The sequence below is a fragment of the Pelodiscus sinensis genome, chromosome 3 (genome assembly GCF_049634645.1).
Source record: "Pelodiscus sinensis isolate JC-2024 chromosome 3, ASM4963464v1, whole genome shotgun sequence".
NCBI lineage: Eukaryota > Metazoa > Chordata > Testudines > Trionychidae > Pelodiscus > Pelodiscus sinensis.
Window position 1 is genome coordinate 175,719,977 of NC_134713.1, and position 22,048 is coordinate 175,742,024.

The 22,048-nt window shown below is 42.6% G+C and overlaps 1 protein-coding gene across 8 annotated transcripts in view; it reads left to right on the forward strand.

Moving 5' to 3' along the window:
* Positions 1–22,048, forward strand: part of EML6 (EMAP like 6) — a 207,679-nt gene that overhangs the window by 105,322 nt on the left and 80,309 nt on the right. For all 8 annotated transcript variants that reach the window (XR_012902987.1, XM_075925487.1, XM_075925491.1 and 5 more), the window contains 7 exons: positions 741–927; positions 3,055–3,160; positions 5,082–5,175; positions 13,415–13,515; positions 16,009–16,211; positions 19,384–19,495; positions 20,150–20,277. Coding sequence is in view for 7 of the 8 variants with exons in the window: in XM_075925487.1 (XP_075781602.1) it covers positions 741–927; positions 3,055–3,160; positions 5,082–5,175; positions 13,415–13,515; positions 16,009–16,211; positions 19,384–19,495; positions 20,150–20,277 (931 nt within the window). In the remaining variant the exon portion in view is untranslated. The remainder of the gene's footprint in view (positions 1–740; positions 928–3,054; positions 3,161–5,081; positions 5,176–13,414; positions 13,516–16,008; positions 16,212–19,383; positions 19,496–20,149; positions 20,278–22,048) is intronic.

Genomic DNA, 22,048 nt, shown 5'->3' on the forward strand with positions numbered 1-22,048 from the left:
TGGATCTGTAGAGCGGCCCATATTGACAAATTTTGTAGTGGATACAAATTGTATCGATTACGCAATTAGCCAGATAACTGCAAATTAACATCCTTAGTATGAACTTGAATTAATTTATGTTGTCTCATCCTGATCATAGGAAATCTGTGTTTTCTCATGATTTTGATGCAAAATCAGATGAACGTTGAATGTTTTGGATGAATTTTTGGTTCAGTTAATCCCTAAAATCAAAGTGAAACTTGAGAGGTAATTGATTGAATGCAGGAAAAATGTGTACCTAACCAGGGCAAAGCAAACCTGGTTTGGTGCACATTTTTCTTGCATTCAATCAATAACTATTTCAAAATAACATGTCTACACTACAGGGAAGCTCTGAAATTAGTCTGAGGCAGGCTTCCTTAATGTGGATGCACTTCCTTGACTTTGAGCCCCAGCAAGCATTGGGGAGTAATTTCTTTGAATAACTCTGGGGAATAGTTATTTTGAAATAGTGTGGATGCTCCACTGCTGCTACCACTATTTCAGAGTAGCTATTTTTAAATAATCATTATTCCTCATGAAAAGCAGTTGTTTTGAAATAACCAGCCCCTTATTTCAAAATAACAGGATTGGTAATGTGGACGCGCCACTTGTTATTTCAGAATAATGTTATTTCAAAACCAGGGCTCAGATAGCTTTCCCCAAAGTACACAGATTTTTTGGTAGCTTATTAAATGTCCTTTGCGTTGTATTTATTTCAGTTACAGAGGCTATGACTGTCGAAATAATTTGTTCTACACACAAACTGGAGAGGTAGTTTATCATATTGCTGCTGTTGCCATTGTGTACAGTAGGCAACAACACACCCAAAGACTATATCTTGGTCATGATGATGACATCCTCAGCCTAACCATCCATCCAATGAAAGATTATGTCGCTACTGGACAGGTATGTACCTAGGAGTGTTGGTCATGTCATAAAGAGAGACATTTTCCTGCTTTGGAAACCACAGACTGAATGTTTTATCAGCCTGGCCATTGCCTAACTACTGGGGAAAGCAGTAGTGAAAACAATGAAGTGACACTGTTAAGAGTATTCCTATAAAACAGAATTTCAACTCTCTTGTTATGGCATTTGGAAAGTTGGTTATTCACTCTGAACCTTTGCTTCTCATCTGTAAAATGTAAAAAATGATAATTTTTCCCTACCTCCCATGAGTCATCTAAGATTGTGGGTTTGTCTACACTGGCAATTGAGTGACAAAGCTTTTGTCATTCACAGGTGCTTAATCCCCTCACGCCATCTCTGAACAACAAATCTTTGCCATGGCAGGTACTGGTGTAAACACCGTTCCTAGGAGGTGGAAGTTTTTCAACAGTGTTTACTGTTGTGCTCAGGAAACCTCATGACACCATCTACATGTTTTGTTAGTCTCTAAGGTGCTGCAAGACTATTCATTGTTTTTTAAGTTTTTCCAATGTTTACACTGCCTGACTTTTTGAGTGACACAGCTATGTTGACACACACATATTGCTAAAAGCTGTGTAGTGTGGACATACCCTTAGTTACGTTTTTATTATTATTTTATTATATTGTATAACAGTAGCACCTAAAAGTCCAAAGTAGGTCAGAACTTCATTGTCTTAGGCACTGTACTGATAAAGTAAAAGACCATGCTTGCCTTTAATTCTTAAGACTACGACACAGTAGAATGGCAAGACATATAGGCAGAGGCCAGGGAGGATAAGCTAATGATAGTAGCAGAATATTTGTGTAAAGATTAGCAATGTGCGCAATCTATAGATGACAATATAAGATGAACAAGAGCAGTAACATTAGATTCCTGATTGTTAGGGCTGCAAATTTTTTACAGCATTTTTTAAGCAAAAATGAGGGAGCAATTATGGCAAATGTAGTAAAAATCATGGGTTATGAAATTTACCTTGACTTCTCCCTGAGTTTTGATTTTGAAAAATTGTTCTCCTTGCCCTGTTGAAGCATGGACCATCCACAGCAACACCTTCAGCCTCAGAATTACAACCCTAATGCTAATTTGGTATGCAAGGAAGGGCTCCCCCAGGAGGAGAAGCAAGAGTGAGGGATTTTTTTTTGCTTGTCTTTAAGATGGAAGAGACAAAAGCATGCTCTTCCTGGTAGGAGAAGGAAGAAACAAGGTATGAAGTGTTGGGAGGTCAGGAAACTGGAAGGAACTGGAGGAGGAGAGAAACGAGATAGTATGCCATGGGAAGGGTGGGAAAGGAGAGAAAATTGTTATTAACATTCCCTTTCAAGCTTGTGCAGAGATGGGGGAAGATTCAAAGGTGGTTAAAAAAAGTCAGCTGGGGTCTAGGTGTGGGACTGAGGCTAAGTCTAGACTATGGAATTTTTCTGGGATATCGGAGGTATCCCAGAAAAACTCCGCTGTGTCCAGGGAATGCATCTGCTCTTTTGCTTTCTTTTGCAGAAGAGCAGACGCACTCTTTCAGAAGCCCTGTCTTCCTCATTCCACAAGGAAGAAGGGCTCTTCTGAAAGAGGAGGTTTTTCCAAAATTTGCCCCAGTGTTGATGGGCCAAATTTCAGAAAAGCCTCTTCTGACAAAATTATCGGAAAAGGGTACGCAAACTGCAGAATGCAATTTTTCTGATAAAACATTGTCGTCTAGATGTAGCCTGAGTGAGGGTGGAGTAGAGCTATATGATTAAAAGGATGGCAAAAATGAGGGAAGTTATTAAGTGGAAGACGTCTGTATGGTTATAGAACATCCACCATAAAAAGTGAGGAAGAGGGCACTAAGAATGAAAGAAGGTCTGAATGCTGACGGAAAGGAAATCATAGGAGGATGGAGTTTCTGGGCATGGCTGAGAAGGCAGGTGGATGATAGTAAAGGAGATGTGGTGGTGGTTGAGGATGTGGAAGTTTGAGGTGGAGAAACTAAAAAGAGCAGTTCTTGGTGAAGATAAGATCTAATGAGTGCAAAGGTTAATGCTTCTAAAGTGTTTTGAAGATGAAAAGGGTCTAAATATTGTTTTTATAGCAATTTATGATCAGCTGGTAAGTTTAGCCTTCTAATTTAGATTGGAAGAGATGCTGCTATTCATGTGTGGGACACACAGACACTAAAATGTTTATCGTTGCTGAAAGGCCAACACCAAAGAGGAGTATGTGCACTGGATTTTTCAGGTAAGCAACAACCCACACACATCAGAATAAATTATTAAAAATTAGTCATTTATTCTAAAATGAATTTTCTCTTTTTGATAAAGACATTTTTATAATTAAAATCAATTTCACTTAGTCTGTTTGATAAAAGCAGGATTGTGTATGGAAATCAAGTATGTGGCTTTTTTCCCCCCTGAAAATGGATTATTTTCGTCTTCAAGTTCTGGTCTGTATGTGGATTCGAAATTAGGGTGCACATGCACAACATGTGTCAGATGCAGAACTGTAAATAGTAGTGTCCATTGACTCGCACTTTGTGTCATGTATTGACTGTATGTGTAGATGCTGCTCCAGAGTCGGAACCATCGTTCCTCAGTGCTCTTAGCCATCTAAGAGTACTGCATTTCCTTTTCATTGTACATAGTTCTTTCTAGTTAGATCGGTGTCTGTTCTTTCACAGTAGTTAGTTAGGTTTTTCCTTGGAGTTTTTCCTCTATAAGGACTTCTCCCCTTCCCTGGCCCAGGGACTCTGCCCCAGCAAGCCATTTTCAACAACTCTGCCTTATGCCCTCACTTCTTTTTGGTGAGTGATGAACACACTCATTGCCTGTATTGCCTGTGTGAAGCCTACGTAGTTTCCCACTGCTTCATCTGCCACTCATTTCCATTGTGGATCTGAGCAGCTCATGAACTTCACCTCCCAAACTTTCCAGTGGAGGAGGCAATGTGCCCATGTGTACAACTAATCCAGAACCACTCTGTGATGTCCACAAGCCATAAATTTCCCCTCTTCTACTTCCAATGGGGCCTGGGCTCACAGGGTGATTCCCTTTTCATTTCCTGGACTTCAGATTTCCTCTGCGCCTTTCCATCCATTTCCTTCGTCCCCAGGTTCTACATCTATGCAAAGTGTGCAGGGACTATGCAGCAATTATCCCTGTAACTCCCTCCTGGCCTTGCCAATTCTTGTACTGTACTCAAGTCTTCTTCAGCTCTTCATCACCCAATTCCTCTTCATTCCTCTTCCAACCTTCCCAGATTCCTAATGCAGGATCACAGACAACTGCAACTGAGACCTCTTCTGCAGCTTAATGACACCACTACAGTGCATGGACATGCCATTGCCAAAACCACTCCAACTCTCTGGACTCCATTTCCATTCTTGTTCTCCCACACTATCTTCTTCATCTCTACCAATCAGCCTTGCTTCACTCCTCCATTTGTGTTTATCTAGCAGCACTCAGTGATTTTCTTCCTCCTGTGGATGGCTTCTCTATCTACTCATCGAATGACCTTCCAATTCCTTCAAGGCCTCCTCAATTCCTTTCAACACATGCACGAGCCCATCTTGTTTTGGGATCTCAATTTGGTCCTCTCTTCTCATTAAGCCACCTTTCAAAATGCTTGCCACTTGCTCCCTCACTTACTCTTCATGAAAGAATCTTCATCATAGCCATCACCTCCACACACCATGTCAGTGAACTAGCGGTCATGATGGTTAACACACCATTCATGGTCTTCCACAAAGACCAAGTCTCTTTACGTCTACACCCCAAATTTCTATCCAAAGTAGCTTCCTTTTTCCACCTCAACCAAAGTATACATCTTCTTGTCTTCTACCCCACCATTTGGACAAACTGGACTCGCTTTCTCAAAGTGTTCTGACTTCATTTATCTGGTGGGAAAACAGAGGCAGGGGCACCTCGTTGAGAGCAACATGTATTATTCTCAAATCTGGCCATTCATAAAACTGTCTTTCAAAGTCTTTCTGATTTGCAGTGCCCTTGATCAGGAATTGTAAAAGTACTTTCAGTATAAAATTGCTTGACTATTTATTTGTTACTCAATGTAAAACATTCAATTTGTAATGTTATCACCACTTTGAAATTCAATTTGCAGTGAATCTGTTGTGTTATACAAGCTGTATATTTCTCTTGTATAGCTGATGGGAAGTTTTTGGCATCTGTTGGCCTAGATGATAATCACACCATTGTATTTTGGGATTGGAAAAAAGGAGAAAAGATAGCCACAACAAGGTAAGGATATTTCCAAGTGCAAACATGAATCGTGATGATCACTTACCTATTTCTGATCACAATTTTACATAGCTCTGTAAATACATTAACTAAAATCTTAAGATATTGTTAGCAAAAAAAATCACATCTCACTGAAAACTGAATAATGTTTCAGAAGAACATATCTAAGTAAAAACATTCGGATATGTAGTTTAGAAATGGAAAATTCTATAAAATGCTTCTATCCTTTCTGTAAAGATTGCTGCATTGGAATCTTAATAAAAAAGAATACCCTTTTCTAGGGCACACGTAACTTTTTATTTTATTTTTTTATTTTTTCATTCCTTGACACAGAATTGTTAAAATAATTTAAGTAAAAAATAGTACATTTTTCCTTATACGATGGATGGTATTCTGGATTTATGTACATATGCTGCTTCCTTTTCAATAGAGGAAGTGGTTCCTTTAATAGAGACAGATTTTTCCAGACCTACTGGTACTGCCCAGTCACTTGGCTCTCTGCTGGCTAAGTAGTTTCTGTAATATTTGTCCCTTTGAGTAACTAACAGGAGACTTAGCTGTTAACTCAGCAGTGGTTAAGAAACTTTAGTAATTGCTTGAACAGACAATATGAATAAAATTGGTCTGTTGGTCACATCTGATAATTTTTTTAATTTTAAAATATTAAATGGAAATGGTTTCTCTTTATTAAAATAGTTTTATTCATGGCAAGATTCAGACAAAAGTGTGAAAATCTATAATAAACTAAAGAAATTGAGAAAATCTTACTCCATCCTTCTCCACACTCTTTTGGTCTGTCTACACAGCATTCCTCTTTCTAGAGGGGAATGCAAATGCAGCTGAGTGAAATAGCAAATGAAGTGCAGATTTGAATTTCCCGTGCTTCATTTGCATAATCGCATTTGGCTACTATTTTGAAATGCCCTATTTTGAGATAAAAAACACTGTGTAGATGCGGTTATTTTGAGAAAAAACCCTTCTTTCGAAATAACCCTTACTCCTTATAAAATGAGGCTTCATTTGCAATTTCGCTCGGCTGCATTTGCATTCCTCTCTCAAAAGAGGAATGCAGTGTAGACATACCCTTCAAGAAAGTATCCTCTGTCAACTTCTCATAATACACAAATTGTATTATTTATTATTATTATTATTATTATACATTTTTTACTCTGACATTTAATAAATGTAAAGGATTTATGCATTTGTTTTACTTTGAATAAGGGGTAGCCCACCTGAAAAGGTTTGAAAAATGCTGTTCCATGCCATATGGAAGTTGGGGTGTCAAGTTACTAATTGTGGTATAAATAATTGGTTTCTCTCTCTAATGGTTCATCAGAGAATGCTGGTTAAAATCAAGAGGGTCAAAATTATTGACTTTTTTAAAGGTCTGATACCTATTTTGAATAAATTACATGGAAAGTGAAGAGGCTGCTGAATTCCTCTTGCTCCTGGCTGCCCAGGGGAGGGGCAGAGGAGAAATGCAGTACACTGTGCGCTTTCTCCTCACTCCCTGGGAGTCAGAAGTTGCAGAAAGGAGAAGAAAAGCAACAGGGATCCAGTATATACAGTTGCAGGCCCCTGCCAACCCTCAAAGTTGCAGTGCAGGGGAGGGGATTTGGGGCTTCGATAGTCCCAGATGGGGGTATGTGGCCCCAGCCAGCCCCTTTATCCTGTCTGGCTGGCTGCTGATGAGTGAGCAGCCTGTAGGAAGATCCGGGAGCCTCTCCCTTTGCAGCAAAGTGCCCCAGCTGGACAGCTTCTTGCTGGAGCTCCGCACTGGAGGGCGCAGGCTTACTTATACCTCTATTATATTGAACTTGGAAAAGGTATAGAAAAGGCACAAAAAATTATTAGGGGTGTGAAACAGCTTTCAAAAGAGGAGAGATTAGTAAGACTGGGACTTTTCATCTTGGAAAAGAGATAGTTAATAAGGGTTAGGATTGAGGTCTACAAAAGCATGACTAATGTGGAGAAAGTGAATAAGGAAATGTTATTTACTCCCTCTCACAACACAAGAACTAGGGGGTCACCAAATGAAATTAATAGGCAGCAGGTTTAAAACAAACAGAAAAGGAATTATCTCTTCACACAACACACATTCAACCTGTGGAACTCTTTGCCAGGGATTATTGTGAAGGCTAAGACTATAGCGATTCAAAAAAGAACTAGATAAGTTCGTAGAGGACAAGTTCATCAATGGTTATTAGATAGGATGCGCAAAAATGAAAAACATTTTCTGAAGTGTCCCTAGCCTCTGTCAGAAGCTGGGAATGAGTGACAGTGACTTGATGATTTGTTGTGTTCATTCCCTCCGGGGCACCTGGCCTTGGCCACTGTTGGAAGACAAGATACTGGGCTAGATGAACCATTGGTCTGACCCAGTATGGTCATTGTGCTCATAAGAAAATTGACTAAAGTGAATCCTATTCAGGGGTCTGTCACACATTGAACTAAAAGACAGACTAAAGCAGCAGGGCTTGATTCTGAGACCTGCTAACTGCCTAGACCACCCCAGAACAGTACTTGTTGCACCTAAAGCATTCTGAGCTCTTGCAAAGCTTGCTGCAGGTTCATTTGGCAGCTCTCTCAGCTCTCCTCCCACCAACTAATCCTCAGTCTTCGCCTGCCCATGACAAAGAGCTTACTGAAAGGCATCTTATGGATTTTTCCAGTGGTCTACATCATGGGCTCTCTTAGTAGCAAAGGAACTTGGAGTGGTGGAGTGGCTTCACCATTAAAAAATCCTTGCTGGGATGCATGAGGAGAGGAAGGTTGCATGTGAAACCCTAGTGGACACTGCTGACTAGGAAATTCTCTTATGTGTGCACACTAAGGGCATGTCTACAATACAGAGTTATTTCGAAATAACTCACATTATTTCAAAATAACAAGGTGAGTGTCTACACAGCAAGTCCGTTATTTTGAATAACAGGCTTCTTATTTCAAAACAATAAACCCTCATTTATCGAGGAATAACCCCTTTCAAAATTGCTGTTTCAAAATAGGGAGGGTGCGGAAAGCTCAGCTATGCTTATTTCAAATAATTGGCCTCCAGGGCTTCTCACAGCTGCCCTGGTGGCCACTCTGTCTACATCCCTTGAAACTCTATAGTTTCCCTTCCCCTTCAGGCTTTAAAGCTGCTGGCAGAAGAAAAAGGGCTTATGGCACAACACAAGCCCTGCTTGCACCGTGCCATGCAGCAGGACCCTGCACAGCCTTCCTGCTGCCATGGCAGACCCCATTGCTCTCTCCAAGCAACTTATGGCTGCTAGCATGCTGGCAGCCACCTCTAAAGCCCCTGGTTGGAGTGGAAGAGGGCCCCATCCTAGACTGATGTGGAGATCCTGGATCTCATAGAGGTCTGGGGCGAGGAGTCTAATCTCCAGGATCTGCACAGCAGGCACAGGAATTGCAAAGTATACAGCCTCATGGCCACCAGCCTGACCCAGAAGGGAAACAGCTGCACCCTGGATCAGGTTGGAATGACAATAAAAGTACTGCACCAGGCTTACACCAAGGCCAGGGAACAAAGTTCCCGATCTGGAGCGGCATCCCAGACCTACTGCTTTTACCAGCAGCTGGATGGCATCCGGGGAGTGGGGTCAGTCCCTTTCCCCCACCTTGGCATGGACTCCAGCCTGGACACACCTGTCCTCAGCCATCAGGAGGGCAGGACTATGGACCAGGACAACAAGGATGACAAGGAGGAGGAGGCCAGCCTGGACATGATACCTGCCAGCTAGGAGGTGGTTATCACCCTGGAGCTGTTCCCTCTCTCCCACGATGTCTCTCATGGCTTGGACGAGGCTGGGGAAGGCTGCATAGGCTGTGAGTTCCCTTTCCCTATCTACAAGCAGGGGCAGGTGGTGGGCTGCAAAGGGCTGCACACTCTTCACTCAGCCTTCTCGGCCTGGGGATCACACAACAGCCTGTGCATGTGGGTGCACATGGAGCACCAGTCCAGAGCACACAGCCCCATGAGGCTGCCACATAGGAACCTGTCTCACCTTCTCACAAGGTTCCTGGACAAGGCTGCCTTACTCTGGACTCTGTGGTGGGACTGCTTCCCATGACAAGCCACCACTAAAGAGGCTGGGGTTATGGAAACACATAGCAGTGCTGCACACAGCACAGGCTCATGCCCACACTCTCAAGACAGCATCCACTTCCAGTCAAGCATGGCAAAGCAGAGGACACCGATCCCCTGCAGGGGAACCTTCTGGGGGAAGATGTGGAGAGGACTCTGTAGCACTCTCTCGGGAAAGCAGAATCTGTCACTCAAACACACCTCCCCCAACACCCTCCTACCTCTCCTACAGTGGGCAGGAATAGAAGTCTTCTGTCTGTGGGAGACCACCACTGCCACAGATGGCCTTGCTCGAAGCACAGCACTATCGTCTGAACCAAGACCTTCAGTGTTGGCTCGAGATTAGGGCTAGGCTTTATGCAGTGTCCCTTGGGATGACTGCTCTTTTTACTTTTCACAGCTTGGCCAGCTGTGAGTGGGGCACGTCCAACACCTCTTGTGCCATCCTCCAACCCTGCAAGACCCACAGGTGCCAGTGACCCTGTGACAACCTGAAGTGGGAACATCTCGAGTTCCTCCATTCTCTGAGCAGGACAAGTAGCTGCAGCACACCATCTGGGAGCAGCTGTCCTGGCAGCAGGAGATGATGTGCACAACATACACCAATGCCATTGAGCACTTGGTCTCCGTCATTGAACAGTTAATTTTTTTAAAATTTTAAATTAAATTAATGGAGATTGCCTATTTCCTAAAACTGGAAGGGACCTTGAAAAGTCATTGAGTCTAGTCCCCTGCCTTCACATCAGGATCAAGTACCATCCCTGACAAATTTTTGCCCCAAATGGCCTCCCCAAGGATTGAATTCACAACCCTGTGTTTAGCAGGCTAATGCTCAAACCACTGAGCTATCCCTCCTCCTTGCCCCCAGCTTCTACTCCTAGGCCACACCAGTGTCACACATATGAAGTGGTGCGACCTCTTGGGCAGCCAAGGTGTCCCAACACACCTGAGGCAGGTGCCGGTCCCAGTCCCATCCCTGAGCCCTTCCTCCCCCTTTTTTCCTCCTCTTCCCCGCTCCCAGTTCTTTCACCAGTCCCTCCCCAGTTATATATTCCTCAAATAAAATATAACAGAGTTTATTGTTTCAAACAAAAAGGTTTTTTTATTTGGTCTGCAGGAGAGGGAAGTGGGAGGGGGGAAGGTGGGAAGAGAAAGCAGGGCAAGGGAGAGGTGTGGGAGGGAAGGCATACAGGGAGGCCCCTGGTGGGTAGGCCTGGGGGAGATTTTCACACCTGACCTTGGATGAAACTGTCCCTCAGGGCATCCCTGATGAGCATAGCCCCCTGATGGCAGTGGTGCTGACTGCTCAAAAGCCCTTGTGAGCCATTCAGTCTCTGCCCTCCACCCTGGCAGGAATATGGTGGTCTAGGTAGTTAGCAGGTCTCATAATCAAGCCCTGCTGGCCATAAACTGCATAAACTCACAAAAGTTGTGGAGGACACAGCAGGCTGCCACCACCTGGGGGATGTTCCAATCACCAAGGTCCAGGCGGGTGAATAGACATTGGGACCTCACCTTCCACCACGATGCAGAACCTGCTAAGCCTGGCATTGAACCATTCCCTGGTGGGGTCCTGGTGTCCCATGTAGGACTTCATTAGCCAGAGGAGCAAAAGGTAGGCTGTACTGCCCACAATGCAGATGGGTATGTCCAAATCTCTGACCCTGAGGGTGCAGTCAGGGAGAAAAAAGTGCTGGCATGTGTCTTCCGGAACAGGCTAGGGTTCCTAAAGATGAGTGCCTGCTGCACCATTGAAAAGTACTCCTTCCTATTGATGAACTCTGAGGAACAGTGATCAGGGGCCCATCTGGGGATGTGGGTGCTGTCAATGCCTCCCTCCCCACACACAGTTGAAGAAGCCCATGGCAGTAAATGACAATGGGGTCCACTTCACCCCGGGTGACAATCCTGTGCAGCAGGATGGCGTTGATGGCCCTCACCACCTGTAGAATGATAGAATCAGAATCATAAGGTTGCTAGAACACTCAGGAGTTCCTTGAGCCCAAGCCCCTTCCCACGCCAGGACCAGCCCTAATTACCCTACCCCCAGCAGGGCACTGTGAAGGAGGGACTGAAAAACCTCCAGGGAGAGAGTTCACCACCCCCCACCGCGTCCCTAGGGAACCCATTCCAGTGCTTTTCCACCTCCTAGGACCATAGCAAAAGAGTCAAACCTGTATGAGCATGGCCCCAATGGTCGATCTCCCCACACCAAACTGGTTCCCAGCAGAGTGGCAGTTGTCCAGCGTGGCAAGCTTTCAAATTGTAATGGCAACATGCTTCTGGAGGGGGATGGTGGGTTGCATGTGGGTGTCCCATCGCTGGGAGGCAGGGTTGAGTCACTCTCAGAGCTGAAGGAAAGTGTCCTTCCACATACAGAAATTTTGGAGCCACTGCTGGTCGTCCCATCGCTCCATGACGTTCTGGCTCCACCTGTCGGTACTGGTCTCTTGGTGCCAGAAGCGGCAGTGCACGGTGTACAGAGGAGTGTGGGAGGGAGTGCATGAGGAGCACCCAGGCCTGGGTGAGGAGGTCACCCATTCTGGGTTGGTCATCATCCTCCTGGGTGTGCCACGAGGGTAGCCTTCATAAACTACACCAGAAGTTGCAGCAGTAGGTTTAAGAGCTGATGACTGCTTTGCAGCAGGTCTGGCTCTATGGTGGAAGTGGTGTGGTGTCCACAAGGGCAACCAGAGCATGAAGTAAGAGTTTGCTATCCCTCAAGGAGGTAGACAACGGAGAAGAGTCTGAGACATGGCTGTAGAGGGGAGCCCCTTTAAGCATTAGCCTCAGGGAGCAGCTACTGGAAGTGACTGCTGTCCTGATGCCCTGCCCAGAGTGCTTCCGGGGGCTTTACATGCGATTCAAGCTCCAATCCGTATGGATGTGCTATTCCAATATAGGTCTGCACTATTTCAATGAGGATTTGTAGTGTAGACATGCTATTTTGAAATAGTTATTTTGAGAGTTATTAGTTCAAAATAACCTTGTAGTGTAGACATAGCCTAAATGTGCACTCACCTGAAGTGGAATAGATGTACAGTAATTCCTCATTTAGCACAGTAGATACGTTTCAGAAAATGATCATGCTAAATGAAACGTGTTATTCGGGGTCAATTTTCCCATTGAAAATAATGGAAAAGGTGAGGGTCGCATTTCAAGCGCACGTGCGCTTCCAGCTTCAGCCTGCATTTGTTAGCAGCTGGGGCCGGGACATAAGGTTGGGGGAGAAAGGGGACTGGGTTATAACAGGGAGGGGAGGTGTTTGGCTCTGGGGAAGGGAAGGGAAGGGAAGGACAGGGAAGGAGGTTTGCAGCCGGCGGCTGGGTTTCCCCAGCTGGCCGGTCACCGGCAGCTGCGCAGGGCTTACCCTGCCTCCAGAGGTTCACCGCTCGCCACGCTGTTCCCCGGCGAACCCCTCTGGCTGGATGCCTCGCTCCCTTTCCTCTGCCCACTGCTTGCAGCGGGCGGCTGGGTTTCCCCTGCTCGCTGGTCACCGGCAGCTGTGCGGGGCTTCGTCTGCCTCCTTACAAAGCGGCGGAGGTTCTCCGCTCACTGCGCAGTTCCCCGGTGACCCCCTCTGGCTCGATGCCTTGCGTCTGGCCAGAGGAGGTCACCGGGGAACTGCGCGGTGAGTGGCAAACATCTGCAGCTTTGTAAGGAGGCAGACGAAGCCCTGCACAGATGCCAGTGACCGGTCAACTAGGGAAATTCAGCTGCCTGCTGCAAGCGGTGGGCAGAGGAGAGGGAGTGAGGCATCCAGCCAGAGGGGGTCACCGGGGAACAGCACGGCGAGCGGAGAACCTCTGCCGCTTTGCAGGGAAAGCCTCGCGCAGCTGCCGGCTGCCGGCCACCGGCCGGCCCTAGGGGAAATCGTGTTATTGCGGGGATGGGTCGTGTTGTTCGAAAAATGTTCCCCAAAAAAATTGTGCTATTGCAAAAACATGTTAAGTGGGCATGTGTTAAGTGAGGAATTACTGTACAAGCTGTACATCTTGAAAAACATGAGTTACCATATGGGTAAGTAACCTTTTTATCCTAAATGTTACTCATTTGTAGTTGATTTTGTGGAAAATTATAAAACATTCAAAATGTATAAAATTATTTATTTAAAATGTTCAGTCATTTTTATAACGTGTTTGTTTATTCTAGGGGCCATAAAGATAAAATATTTGTAGTGAAGTGTAACCCACATCATGTAGACAAATTAGTTACAGTTGGGATGAAACATATCAAATTTTGGCAACAAGCAGGTACTGTATTGAGTTAATATTTTAATTCATTTGTATATTAGGAGTCTAAATCTGTCTGAAGTTTCTAGTAATCAAAATACTGTAGAATTGCAGAATCTGCTTTTGAATCTGTAAGGGTGCGTCTACACTGCACCGTTATTTAAGAATAACTAGCATTATTCTGAAATAACAATGCGAGCATCTACACAGCAATTCCGTTATTTTGAAATAATATCGAAATAACAGGTGGTTTATTATGACTTCTGTAAATCTCATTCCATGAGGAATAACTCCTCTTCCAAAATAGCTATTTCAAAATAGCTGCAGTGTAGACACTCCACTGCTGCTATTTTGAAATAGCTCTTCCACGGGGCCATTCTAAACAATTTCTCCCCAGAGTTTCCTGGGGCTCTAAATTGAGAAGGTGCATCCACATTAGGAGAGCCTGCCTCGGACTAAGTTTGAGGCTTCCCTGTAGCGTAGATGCTCTATTTCGAAATAAGCTATTTCAGAATAACTATTCCAGAATAGCTTATTTTGAAATAAGCATGCAGTGTAGAGATACCCTAAATGACACCATGTTCCTGCCCCTTTTTGGAGGCCATCTTTAACTATTAGCTATAAAGAAGCCAATTGGTAGTTAAGTGTCTTAACTGGACTTAAGTGTCAAGCTGGACTGCTAAAAATAGTAGTTTTTGAATTCCAGCTACAGTTCTGTAATCCTTATGTTTTCTAGACAGAATTTTCTTTAGTCGTCAGAAAGCTATAGCAACTATGACTCAAGTTGCCAGACTGAATAGCCTGGAAAAAATGGTGATCAAATATTTTGCATAAGTTGTCATGGTTTAAATTTATTTTATGACCTCAAAAAAATCTATCATCATGTCATGATATTGTTTCATAGTAATACATATGACTGTGTATGACACACGCAAGATTTTTACCAGTTTAAATTCAGTTAAGTACATCTGTTATGCTCTAAAAACGTGTTGCAGACTGTGGGAGTGACCGTTCCTCTTGACTGTCCTGTCAAAGTTAGGAGAGAGAGAGAGAGAGAAAGAGAGCAAATTATTTAGACTTGAGTTTTAAGTAAGTATTTTGCCTTGTATGCTCTCCCAGGATTGTTACTCTCAGACCCATGAATGCTGTGTAAAGTTATTTTTGATTAAGCCTTACCCCTATTAAGATCAGTAAAGACAGACCTGTAGGATACGTCTAGACTGGCCCCTATTACGAAATAGCCATGCTAATTTCCAACTTTGGAATAGGGAAATCCGCGGGGGATTTAAATATCCCCCGCGGGATTTAAATAAACATGTCCGCCGCTTTTTTTCCGGCTTGGGGAAAAGCTGGAAAAAAGTGTCTAGTCTGGCGCGATCCTCTGGAATAAAGCCCTTTTCCGGAGGATCTCTTATTCCTACTTGCAAGAGAATAAGAATAAGAGATCCTCCGGAATAGGGCTTTATTCCGGAAGATCGCGCCAGTCTAGACGCTTTTTTCCGGCTTTTCCCCAAGCCGGAAAAAAAGCGGTGGACATGTTTATTTAAATCCCGCGGGGGATATTTAAATCCCCCGCGGATTTCCCTATTCCAAAGTTGGAAATTAGCATGGCTATTTCGTAATAGGGGCCAGTCTAGACGTAGCCGTACTGATATAGCTAAAACTAGAATTGACTTAGTATACAAGAGGCTATGCTGGTTTATAAAGCCAAAGTAGCTGAAGTACCAACAGATTTTAAAAGGCAAGATTTTATTGTATTTGTTATTATTATAATAAAAGAAAAGCACATGCAGTATTATTGGCAAAAGTCTGATATGTATTCACATTAAATTGCACCTTTTTCCATGCATAAACTCATTGGAATAAATGACATTTACGGTAAGAGTATCAGAATGTGAGTTTATATGTGCAAACTAAAGCAAATAAATCAAATTTGTATTATTTCTTTATTATCTTACTACATGTTGTAGTTATAGTTTTGTCTAGGATCATTCATTCTTTGTGCACTTAGGCCAAAGCTGTGACCCTTGAGGCAAGCAAATTGTTTTAGCACAGTATGGTTCTCTGGCAGTGAAATGAGGACAAAACCCTCCCATTCAGTCTGAAGAACTGCTCCATTCCCACTTATACAACCTTCATACTATAAGCAGCTTCTGTATTACTGTACCCTCCTCCACAAGAGAAAAGCAAATTGACAGGTAGATTTGTAGAACAATTAATCTACCAACCAGGACCTTACTTTCTCCATCTGATCTCTCCCAAAGATTCATCAGCAGCTTAAAATAATCACCTATAAAAGAAAACTCTGAACACCTTTGGGGGTGGGGTATAGTAACACTACATGAATTTCCCATGTTCTGCTGTCTCACTGTGAATTGTAATCCCAACATTCTTATTGCCTGCCTAGTCGGGATTCTGCATTCACAGTAAGTTATGTGGCAGAATTTTTGTTATTCACAGCACTGAAGATGCAAATGGAAAATGTAGTGAGATTTAATGTTGTTCACATTATAGGAGGAGGATTTACATCCAAACGAGGGACCTTTGGAAATATTGGGAAACTGGAAACCATGATGAGTGTTTCTTATGGGCGAATAGAAGATCTGGTTTTCTCAGGAGCTGCCACTGGAGATATTTACATCTGGAAAGATATTCTCTTGCTTAAGACAGTGAAAGCCCATGATGGACCGGTATTTGCTATGCATTCATTGGATAAGGTATTCATCTTCTTATATAGTCTGTTTGCTGTTCATTATTTTGTTTACTATTGTGGGTTTTGAAAGTGCATAGAAGGAGAGTATATGTACTGAAAAAACACTTGTGGTTTTGTGCAGAAATACATCAGTGCATTGTGTTTTGTTAGTGAAGACAATGGATGTGCTTTAACAACATGTTTTCAGTATCAGCAGAACAGATTGCAGTAGATTAAATGGAATGTGAGATCTACAAAATGTAATTAATGATAATTACATGTTTTATGATGATATGCTCCTTTCCCAACATTTTATGTATTGACCTATGATGAGTAGGGGGACATCTAGACTGTGGCACTATTTCGGGATACCAGAAGTATCCCAAAATAGCAACATTGCATCTTTAAAAGCACCCGCTATTTCCCAACATAGTGGGCACGCTATTCTGGTGTCCCTGTAACCCTTGTTCCATGACGGTTAAGGGATTTGTTGGAATAGTGCCTTATTTTGAAATTTGGTGTTGTCTACACAGCTCTTTCAACCTTGACTGCATAGCACCAATTGCATAGCTTATTCCAACAGAAGGGTGCCAGCTAGATGCACCCTATCTTTCTAAGATGAGCCAAAATAGTGTAAATCTAAAATATACAGAATACATTTTTCACTGTACACATTTCTCTCATTTCCATGTCTTTGGAGGCATGCAGAGTAACAGAGAATATTTGTAACCCCATCATAGAGACAACAACTAATTTAATGATGAAGTTGTTCATGCATTGGGAGCTCCCAAGATAGCACTAATACCTGATTCATTAGAGTATCACCATAGACAAGAAGAATTTCCACCATCAAAGGATGATATTGTTTTCCAAGTAGTTTGGATAACTGCCAAAATGATTTCTTCTTGTAGTGTCGTTAGTAAATCCTTACACGAAAATGTGGCAAATTATATTTTAATTTTGAAATTATAGTTTAAGACAGTGCCTAAATTGTGCCCCCAGATATTATCCAACAACTTGAAGTCTTTAGGAGCTGTAAATGTTTATCTGAGTAAACAGCTTGGCCCAAGAAATTATAGTTGTAAATGTCTGTGGGATTGGGCCCTAAGGAAGGTGCTCTTTAATACCTGTACGCTGAACAGCTGTAATCTGACCACAGATTTTCTGGGAGACTCCTATGCAAAATAGACAAAGAAGAAGTTGTACTGTGAATCACAGAGACTTGATGGGATAATACACAGGATTGGAATATTGGTATAGAAGGGTCTAGTTTACTCAGGCGGGGGGAAAAGAGAGGAGGTGTTGCCTAATATATTTAAAATGTATACACTTGGACTGAGATGGAGATGGACATAGGAGACAGAAGTGTCGAGAGTCTTTGGATTATCTTAAAAGGGGTAAAAAACTGCTTGGTGCTGGGTTGCGCCGTATGGCTGAGTTGCGGGTTCGGAGTCCGGGGACGGAGTGCAGACTCCAGCCCCACAAAGTGGAAGGCAGAAAGTAGGGGAAGGGGAAGGGAAAGGGCTGGGAGAGGAAGGGGCTTGTGCAGAAGGGAAAGGGGGAAGAGAGGGGAAAGCACCAAAGGGACAGGGTAGAGGAGAGACAAATGCCAGGGGGCCAAGAGCAGACAATGAGGAAAAAGGCAGGAGGGGAGGTGTCAGTGGTAGGGGGACAGGGTGATGCAGGGAGGGGAGAGGGTAAGGGCATTGGGGGCTAGAGGGGAGACGGGGAGGTGCTGGGAGAAGTCTTGAAAGAAGGGGTGGGCATGAGGAAGGCCAGGATGGAGCAAGTCATGTGTGAGGGCACAGGGGCATGAGAGGAACGGGGGCAGAGGGTGGTGAGGGGGTGGGCATCAGGGAAAAAGAGGGCAAAGGAGATAGGGGCAGTGAGGGAAGGGGGAGGCAACAGGAGGGTGCAGGAGTAAGAGAAGGTGCAAGTGCCAGGGGATTCTGGTGGTGAAGCAGAAGGGCAGACACCTGCAGGGGAGGGACCAGCACCAGAGGAGAGAGACAGGGCAGGTTTGTACAGGGAGGTGTTAGAAGAGGGGATGAGGAGGGGTAGCTTACATGATCAGAGTGGGGCTACTGGAGGAGTGGGCACAGGGAGGAGAGAAGGGCTGGTGGAGGGGGGCAGGTTGCAGGAGGGCTGAGGGCAGTGAGAAGGGCAGGAGTCAGGACAGCAGAGGAGGGTGAAGAGTTGGGAGGCAGCAGGCACCAGGGGAGCTGATGGAACAAGGGGAGGACACATGGCAGCAGAGAGAAAAGGTAAAGGTCTAAAAATATTTATTAATAACTTGGGTGCCACAGTGGCACATCCAAACAAGCCACATGAACTCAGTACTGGTGCACAACACAAAATTCATTCTGCTCATGTGAGGAAACTCTTAGGCTATGTCTACACTGGCGGTGTCTTGCACAAGAACATCTTGAGCAAGAGTTCTTGTGCAAGAACACGTCCACACTGCCATGTGCGAGCTGTGCTTTTACACAAGAGCATCTAAGGCAGTGTGGACGCTCTCTTGCGTGAGAAAGTGCTGATGGCCATTTTAGCTATAGGACTTTCTTGCACAAGAAATTCATGTTGCCTGTCTACTCTGGCCTCTTGTGCAAGAACAGTTGCACAAAAGGGCTTATTCCTGAGCAGGAGCATCATAGTTCTTGCGCAAGAAGCCCTGATTTCATACATGAGAACGTCAACATACTTGCGCAAGAACACACGGCGGCTACGTCTACATTGGCCCCTATTACGGAATAGGGATGCAAATGTAGAACTTTGGAAGAGGCAAATGTGCGGGGGATTTAAATATCCCCCGCAGTATTTGTATTTTCATGGCCGCCGCTTTTTTCCGGCTTGGAGATAAGCCGGAGAAAAGCGTCCAGACTGGCGCGATCCTTCGGAATAAAGCCCTATTCCGGAGGATCTCTTATTCCTACTTGCTTGACAAACCTAGGGGTTCCTTGAAATTCTGAAAAGCTGAAAAGGGTTCCTCGGCCAAATAAAATTGGGAAACACTGGTCTAGATGGTACTGGGTCCTGCTGTGAGGACAGGGAACTGGACTCGATGACCTCTCGAGGACCGTTCCAGTGCTAGTGTTCTATGATTCTATGAATTTGAGATCAATATGGACACGTCATCTTATGGGTTAACATTTTAATGTAGAAGGTTGGTGTTTAAATATATTTTTCAAACTTTGCAGGGTTTTGTAACAGGTGGAAAAGATGGAGTTGTGGCACTCTGGGATGATATGTTTGAGAGGTGCCTGAAGACTTATGCTATCAAAAGAGCAGCATTATCCACTAGCTCTAAAGGTACCATTTTTCAGAATGTACTGATAAAGAATAAATGTCTCCTGACATTTGGCTTTGGTTTTGGATAAGTAACAGCATTTTTAGAAAGCATCAGCAACCTATTTTTACATATTGCAAAATGCATTCTCTATATTAAATAACAAGTTTTTTCAGTGCCCCTTTTACATGGCAGTTTTCTGAATAGAAGTAGATTCCTTGTAATTTAAAAGACCCAGTGAATTGTGCTTTTACAGAAATATTTATCTATGTTCTGTAATGGATTAATGTCATGTGTTAGTTTGGAACATGATCATACCAGACAAAGTTTTCAAAATAATATGTACAGATATTTATGAAACTAACTCCTGTGTTGCTATAGCACCTGGAGATCTTAGACAATTAAACATAATCATTTATAAAACAATAGAATATCTGCCTTTAAATGATCAGAGAATCCTCTGCACAGTATCAATTAGCATAAACCCCCTTTTCTTCTCAACTATTGCATAAATCCGTAGGTCAGTGAACTGTTTGACCAAACAAATGTATCTAACATATTACAGTGTGACTATCTTAAATAGATTTTGATCATAGATAATGTAAGGTACAATATTATTGAGACTTTTCTTTGGTTTTGTAAATAATAAATTTAAATGCATATCGTTTTATCTTCAGGTTTACTTTTAGAAGACAATCCATCCATTCGTGCCATCACCTTAGGGCATGGGCATATACTAGTGGGGACTAGAAATGGAGAGATACTTGAAATTGATAAAAGTGGCCCCATGACTCTTCTTGTTCAGGTATATTTGTTATTCACCATCCCTCCCTGTCTCTGTTCATTCAGAAACTGACATGCAATGGAACCTTGCTGATTCATATTGATGATTTGGAGGCCTATTGTGAATTACTGAATTTTGAGGGGACAAAACAAATGAGAGCCCATTGGCTTTGAGTACTATTGAGTCTTTTTATTTACTTTAATGGGAGCAGTATTGGAACCTAAGGAAATATAAAGAGTAAAAACAAAGAAGAAGGGGTTATGCAATACAAAACATAGTATATTCATTTTATTTTGACAACTATGGTTCAGTTTATTTATGCTGAAATAAGCTAACATATTAGTAAATATACTATATTTTATTTTGTAATTAATGTTCAGTTTTAGTAAATTGACAGCTCACTTCAGCAATCTGTTATTGCATCTTTCCTGAAACATTGAGAGACAACTATTTCAGTGACTTATAACATCTATGGATTTAGCAAAAGTATTTAGCATATTTCAGATATATGTGCCACTTGAGATTTCTAATGTTGTTTTGTTTTAATAGCTTCCAACTTTGCAGGATAGCACTTCTTTTAAAATGAAAATTGTTTAAATTCTATTTTTGTACATTCATGGGTTTTTTTAAAAAAAATAGTATGAAGTTTATTGTAATTTGATCCATTTTGGGGGGTTTCAGCCACTTTTAAAAAACAAAACTTGAGTTAAAGTAGTAATAATGTTTATTTTGTTTTATTTGCATTCTATTTTATTAAATCATAGATGTATCTCAGGCTCTGTTTTATAATTTATTATGGTTTTTTTTTTACAAAACTTTATTTCTTATCTGCAATACTGTTCTGGGGAATTAGTTCCAGCCATGTAAAGCAACCTTTCAGCTTTCTGCTACTTGTGTGGTAGCCATAATACTTGAGTTTTAACCAGAACATTTGCAATCATAATCTTGTTCTCATATATTTCTACTCTGACAAATACTAATGTAATGTGATACTGAAATTGTATGAAAATAACCTGATTTCTGTGGTAAGTTATGCTGATAAAGATATGTGATGCCTGTACCTAGCATGATGAAGTTATGTGGAAATAATTTTTATCATATATCATCCAGACAAAATTACTAATATACATGTATCAGCTCAAGCACAAATAGAAAATATATAAGATGTTATCAGGATGGCCTGATGAACCAGTACATTTTTGTTGTTTTAGTGGAACTTGTCCATATCTATAAAATGCAAATTGCTAAATGGGAGTCCATGATTCACAATAATAAGAAATGAGCTAACCTTGTACTGCAGTAGACTCATAAATTCAAAGGAACCATTGTGATCATCTTGTTTGAGATCCCTGCTTAACACAGACAATAGGAATTCCTCAAAATAATTCTTAAAGCGTATCTTTTAGAAAAAAAATCTAATTTTTATTTTAAAATGGTCATGATGGAGAATTCACAGTGATCCTTGGTAAGTAATTCCAAAAGGTTAGTTACTATCACTGTTAAAAATGTACACCTTAGTTCCAATCCGAATTTGTCTAGCTTCGACTTCCTGCATAGGATCATTAAATATTTGATCTCCTTATATATACACTTACAGACTATAATCAAATGAATCAAATCAAATCTTCTTTGTTTGATAGATTGACCTCTTTGGGTCTGTCAATGTGAGGCATGTTGTCTAATCCTTTAATCATTCTTGTGGCTCTTCTCTGAACCCTCTTCAATTTATCAACATCCTTGTTGAACTGTGGGCACAATATATCAGCAGTGGTCACACAAGCACCAACTATAG